Raw genomic sequence first — 6839 nt, forward strand, 5'->3', positions numbered from 1 at the left:
GTCCCTTGTTGCCAGGGGCTTTAGGGAGAGGGATAGATGAGTGAATGGGTGGATCACAGGCTATTTTTAGTGAAACTATTGTATGACACTGTAATGGTGGACACATGACATGGTGCATTTGTCAAAGCCCATAGAACAATACAACAGGAAGAATGAACCCTAATGTAAACTCTAATAACAGTGTTTCACTGTCAGTCCATCAGTTATAACAAATGTACCACAAATACAAGATGCTAAAATAGCTCAGACTGTGTGTGTGTGTGTTGAGTGGGGGAAGGGACAAGGGAATGGGCTGTATTTTCTGCTCAATTTTAATGTAAACTAAAATTACTCTACAAAATAAATTCCTCTGTGAAAAAAAAATATTTTTTAAATTTAAGAACTAAAAGCTTGATAAGGACTGAGAGAGTTGGCATGGGAAAACACCCATTGAAGTCAAGCCAGAGCCCATCTTACTGCCTCATGAGGCACTAGGACTCAATGGTCATGAGCACTAAGTGTTGAAGTCAGATGGGGCCAGTGTTTAATTTCAGTGTTACTGCTGTCTTTGTTGGGCTGCTGTAATGAAGTATCATCAGCTGGGTGGTTGAAACAGCAGCCATTTATTTCTCATAGTTCTCAAGCCTGGGAAGGCACTGGGTTCTCTTCCTGACTTGTAGATGGCTCCATTCTTGCTGTATCTTCACAAGGCAGAGAGAGGAAACTCTGGTGTCTTTTCCTGTTCTTATGGGGGCACTGATCCCATCATGGAGGCTTTGTCTTCATGACCTCAGCTAAACCTAATTAGCTTCCAGAGGTTCCCATCTCCTAATACCATCACATTGGGGGGTAGGGCATCAACATCTGAATTTGGGATTGGGAGGCAAAGACATTCAATCCATAGCCACCGCTGAGAGCTGTGTAGCTATGGACAACTTACTTGACTTTTCTGTCCTCTTCCCCATCCTTTTTAGTGTCAAATAGGAATGATGTGTTAGTAGCAACCATAAGGGGTTCCCCAGTGGGATAATGCATGTAATAGCTTAGTACAGTACCTGGTATCTGGTGAGTGATCAGGGATGGTGAACTGCTTTCACCTTGATAGAGGGCTCACTTGTTCTAGACTTGCATGGATGCCCATGATATCAGTTCAAAGGCTATGATCTTGGTCTGTGCAGATCCTCACAGAGGCATTGAATTCATCCATACGTGATTTCAACCAACATTCATTATCTACAATCTGTCTTATATGGGTAGTATGTATGGAGGAAATGACAGTATTTCAGTAACTAAGGGTAGCATTAGCAAATGGAAGATAATCATTCTCTGCAGCGTGAGCTTTAGGATACTGGAGCTGAACATGGAAGGCAATGAGTGGTGTGTTCAAGATCCCAGAGCAGCTTCCACTCCTCTGACCAGGGTGTGCTCATTCTCGTCAGGGCCACAGGCCATGAGGGGACAGGGAGAGAATACACATGAAGGATGAAAAGAGAACATGGACCAAGCCAATAATATAAAGGGGTGAGGTAAAAGTGATGAGAATAAAGGGAGAATTAGGGGAATAAAATAGTATAAGAAAAAAATAAGAATAATTAAAAATATGAAATGATAAAGTTTAGGACCCAAACGAAATGTGAAAAAAACTTTGAAAATTCAAACTGAGAGTCAAATAATACAAAACAAAAATATTTTACAATAGCGATGATAAAAGAATAAAAAATACAAGGGAAGAATAGTCATGGAGACAATATAAAAAGTAAGAATCGGGCAAAGATATGAAAACAGCATACAGAATGAAAACCAATCACACTGACATGAAAGGGAGTGTGAATGAGGACAAAAAGGTACGGGAAGAAGAGATAAAGAAGAAATAAATGCTGAGAAGAGTTCCCATTAAAATAAAAGTTACATAGGTAATAAGGAGGCAACCCAGAAGACATAGAAGATTAAAAATACAAAAGAGGAAATAGGAAGATTTGAAAAGAGACTGATTAAAGAAATATGGATTAGGGACATCTGGGTGGCACAGTTGGGTAAGATCCAACTCTTGATTTTGGCTCAGATTGTGATCTTAGGGTTGTGAGATCAAGCCCTGAGTTGGGCTCTGTGCTCTGAGTGGAGTCTGCTTAAGACTCTATCTTCCTCTCCTTCTGTCCCTCTCCCTTCTCTCTCTCTCTCTCAAATAAATAAATATTAAAAAAAGGAAAGAAATATAGATTAGATGTAGTAGAACAAGGTTAGACTATTTGGTCTATTTGGTCTTGTGGTTTTTCCCACAATTGTGGGAAAAAAAATAGAAAATAGGTAGACAGTGAGACTTATTGGTATCTTCTATAGAACATCCCTTTTCTCAAAGGACCAACTGAAAGAAGGCCACTTCTGGAAACCCAGATGGGCTGTTAGGCAGGCAGACCATCATGACTTAATTCATACTCAGAAGCCATGATGATTATATGGGACTATGAATGTAATTCTGATTTTCTGGTTTCTAGACAATGGAACACTTATTGCACTGGCCATCACATGGTTTGCGTTGGAGTGGATAGGGCCCAGGGAGGCTGAGAGCAGAAAGCATAGATTTTCTCTATGTTCCAGTGAGGTTACAACACTCCAGGGACCACATCAGACTAAGGAACTCCAGAGCTTAGGACCAAGGATTGGAGTGGGGAAACCTAACATCTAAGCTGTCCCCAAAGTCAAAGTTATTTTGTGGGCAACTTTTTTTTTTTTAAATCTTGTGACTCTTCAGATTTTTCTCTTGGAAAAATGACCTTTAAGTCTGCTTCTCTCTGGAGAGGGGACAGAAGGGCTAGTTTTCTTCCCATGAATATTATCAGACTGTTTCATTGCACAGCTTGGAGATGGGGACAAGAAAGGTGGGCCAGTTTTACTCATTGATTAGATTCCTTCCTCCCCAGAATATTTTTAAAGTACCTATGATGTACCTTCTGCTTGCCCAAGTATGGAACTATACCCAAGAAAGGGTGAACCATGGTCCACACCATCTAAGAACTTGGAAATTTCTATATAGCAGTTAATGATTTTCAAATAATTAGCGTAGAATTTAAAACAATTCAACTAAAGTCAGAAGTGTAAATAGCGTGACTACATGATGTCCAAACTCATGTTGGAGCTAGTGCTTATCTTAAAGGAATTTTCTGGATAGGAAGAAATCCAACAATATAAAATAACTGTATGGTACAAATGATATGAGTTGAGGAATTTTGCTTTCACCTAGTTATGAATGAATAAATGAATAGAACTTAGTTGAGTGAAAGAGAGAAAAGAAGGAGGGAAGGAGAGAAAGAAGGAAGGAAGGGAGGGGTAGATGGGTAGATGGATAGAAGGGTAGATGGATGGAAGGAAGCTGAGTGGATAAATGGATGGGTGGGTGAGTGGATGTATGCATGGATATATGTATGGATGGGTGAGAAGGTAGATGGTGGATGGGTGAGATGTTGGTTGGGTAGAGGGTGACCGAGTGAGTGGATGGGTCGATGAGTGGATGGGTAGATGAGTAAATGGGTGAGTGGATGGACGGATAAAGCACGCTGGACCTGAATGTGGAGGCAGAAGCCTGGAGGCAGGGATCTAAGTAGGAAAGGACATAAAGGAGGAGTGGACAGTGTGAGGGGAATAGGAAGGAGAAGCAGTTTCTCCACAAGACATAGTTTTACCATGTACTGGTTCATTCATTCCTTTCCAAACTCTATACCTGTCAGCCAGGATAACCACCACTGTATCCCAAGGCAAGGAGAAAGAGCTGGGGAGGAGGCTGGGAAAAGGGTCTGGGATAAGCACGCAAGTCTGGGGATTCCTTAAGATCTTACAAAGACACTGACTCCCGGATTAGGGAGGGGGCGGCTGTGGTTGAGAGATCAGGGTCTCCAGGTGAGCTGCTCCAGGTAACGGATTCTCTTCTTCTGCTTCTCATAGCGAAGACCCCAGGATAGCAAGGGCAAGAAGGAAGAGGGGGAAGAGTCAGACACAGATGAGAAATGCACAATTTGTCTGTCTATGCTGGAAGATGGAGAAGATGTGAGGTAAGAGACCCGCTCCTTCTGTCCACCCCACCCTCCCCCCCGCAGGTATTAATGATCAGTCGCGTGCTGTATGTCAGGGGTACAGTGCTTGTTTTCTCATGCATGTGCATGCTAAGTATGCCATAGATTGTTGTGTGGTTCTTCTAGGAAGGTGGTATGTGGAATGTTCTAGATGTGTGATGCTTATGGTGTGGACTGGTGGACACAGAGTGTAAGAGAACAGAGTGATATTTGGCTTGGATGGGTGTAAGACAAAGTCATGGCTTTGTTTCAGGCTGGTCTGAAGGGGCTTCATGGAGGAAGAGGGCTGTGGGGTGCCCCTCCCTGACATGACTTCCCAGCCCTGCCGCAGCCTCGCTGCAGGGCAGGGCTCCCAAGACCCACTTTGGCCCATCCCCCAGTGGTGCCAGGGTGGGCCACCCCCCACCCCCATCCTGTGATAGCCAGTATCGTGCCGCCCCTGGCCCTCCCGGGACCCCCTCCCTTTCCACCAGTCCTCTGACTCTCCCTTCTCTTCCAGGCGCCTACCCTGTATGCATCTTTTCCATCAACTGTGTGTGGACCAGTGGCTCGCCATGAGCAAGAAATGTCCCATCTGCCGAGTGGACATTGAGACACAACTGGGAGCCGACAGCTGAGGGAGGAATTAGCCAGTGGACGCCCCATTTTCCTTCACCAGGTCCTCCCCACGGCCATAGCCCTTGCAGCCAAACTTTGCCTTCTGAGCCATTTGATGTAGAGGAAAAGCCTGCAAGCACATTTTGTGGAAAGAGGAGTTGGCGGTATCCGTGTCTGAGGGAAAGGAGGGGTGGGGGGAGGACCCCCCCATCCAGAATGGTGACTGTCCCCATCCACCTCGCTGCGCGGGAGGGAGCTGGCCGTGCCCGGAGCAGGGGTGGGAAGGGGGGGCCCACGCTGCTGAGAATCTGGACGGGAACTGGAAGGTCCTAGCTGACAGACAGGCCCCTCAATCCTGTCCTTGGAAGGATTGTATATATACCTCTCGACCACGTAGAAACCATGTAGGGGTCTCTAGCTATTTCTGTGGATGGCAGCCGGAGCATGTTAGCTTAAGAAAAATGTCGTGTGTGGTGCTCTAGTCATCTGTGGTGGACATGTCGCTGTTACGAATTCGCACCAAATATTTCTCATTGAGTTCCTTGTTTTGGTGCCTGACTGAACCAACAAATGACAGCCCAAATCTTCCCGTCTTTATGAGAAAAAAGGCGAAAAGAATCAAAAGTGGAAAAAAAAAAAGCCAAATCCTGTTTTCTGGTGAAAAAGGATTTTTTTTTTTTCACCCGGGTTGGGAGGCGGGGCGGGGTGGGGGGGTATCTTTTGGTTTTGGTTTTGTTTTTTTCCTTTGCTTTTGTTTTTCTCATGTTTACAGTGCATGGAGTGTAAAAGGGGAGCATTTGGGGAAGGGGCAGACTGGAAAAGGAGCAGATGGGGGGCTTCGGTGGCCCTTGAGGGGCTCAGCCAGAGTGAGGAAGGCAGGGTTTGAGGAGAAGGGGACATTCCGTCTTGAGGGAGGGCTCCCTTTGTATGTCTACTTTGTTCCAGCCATGGCCCTGGTTCCACGTGGGACTAGGGAGGAACGAGCCTTCAGCTAGAGTTGCCCCCCGTGTTCCTCAGAGCCAGGGTGTCCCCGCTGATGCCACCTTCTTCCTTTTGGCTGTGCTTAAGCCCTGTTACAAAGAGGCAATTTGGCCCCTGCCTCCCTATGCAAAAAATTAACTGGATGATGAAGATATGACAGCCTAGGTGGTGGACACTTGGCTTTGGCCACAGTGCTCTCAACTGGCACTCAGGGGCTATGATCAGACACCACGGACCTGGAGGAGGGCCTTCAGCTTCCTTTGGGGTGTCTCAGATCCCGATGGGGTCCCTCAGAGATGGCCCAAGTCCTGACACCGTGTTGGCTGCGTTTGGGAGACCCTGTGTCTCTAGTCTCTGGCTCTTTCTCTGACCCTTCGATAACCGTGGGCAAGTTCCTCTCTTTCTCTGTGCCTCATTCTCCTTCTCCTTTCGAGGGGACACAAAAGACAGTGCATCTCCATGGCCACCTCTTGTACCTCCCCCAGATGTGATGAGGGTTGACACTATCCACCCCAAAAATTCATGATCCATCCTGAGAACTCCTTGGGGTTTACGGACAGGGGTGATGGGAGAAACAGACCTGGAAGTTCCAAGGGACACCACACAATGTGTCTTTCTGCACCACCCCCCAATTTTTCTTGAACCCCAAAGGAAGCAGAGAGATGGGCAGACAGAAGAAAGGAGATGGGGGAAGATCCACCAAACTTCAACCCCAGCCCAGTTTTCTTCACTCATGAGTGGAAAACCCGGCCCAGCTGGAATTCTGTTCCCTTCCGTTGCCCCTCCCCCTCCCTTATTTGCACTGTCCTCAGTCTTCCCCTCCCTTCCCCCCTCCCTCAGTCTTAATGCCCTCATATCAGTAAGAGAAGACTAAGGAGGACAGGATATTTGTCCCATCCATAAAGAAATTCTGTAAGGTTAAGAAAATCTGAGTCTGCTTTGCTACTACAAAGGGTACATCCAGCACCAATGGGCAAAAATGACGGAGAGGCAGATTTTGGCTTGAGGTAGAACCTTCTAGCACAACCAGAGCTGTGAGGCGGAGGCATGCCTCTTCTGAACACCTGCAGGCACAGATGGGGGATGTGGCCGGCTTCCTGTGGGAGGGTTACTCAAGGAGCTTCCTCAGACTGAGGCCTCTTCCAGCACCAATACTCTGGTGTTCTAGAAAATCTTTACTGAGTGCCTGCTCAGTGCTGGGAGAGAGGACAATATCCC

General features: G+C 46.4%; 1 protein-coding gene across 1 annotated transcript in view; it reads left to right on the forward strand.

The window, feature by feature from the left end:
* Nucleotides 1-5279, forward strand: part of RNF165 (ring finger protein 165) — a 97769-nt gene extending 92490 nt beyond the window's left edge. Inside the window, exons 7-8 of the mRNA XM_004752214.3 lie at nucleotides 3916-4022; nucleotides 4543-5279. Coding sequence (XP_004752271.3) covers nucleotides 3916-4022; nucleotides 4543-4660 — 225 coding nt within the window. The 3' untranslated portion in view covers nucleotides 4661-5279. The remainder of the gene's footprint in view (nucleotides 1-3915; nucleotides 4023-4542) is intronic.
* The last annotated feature ends 1560 nt before the right edge of the window (nucleotides 5280-6839 follow it).

The sequence above is a fragment of the Mustela putorius genome, unplaced genomic scaffold (assembly GCF_011764305.1).
Source record: "Mustela putorius furo isolate JIRA1106 unplaced genomic scaffold, ASM1176430v1.1 tig00003858_pilon_pilon_pilon, whole genome shotgun sequence".
Classification (NCBI taxonomy): Eukaryota; Metazoa; Chordata; class Mammalia; order Carnivora; family Mustelidae; genus Mustela; species Mustela putorius.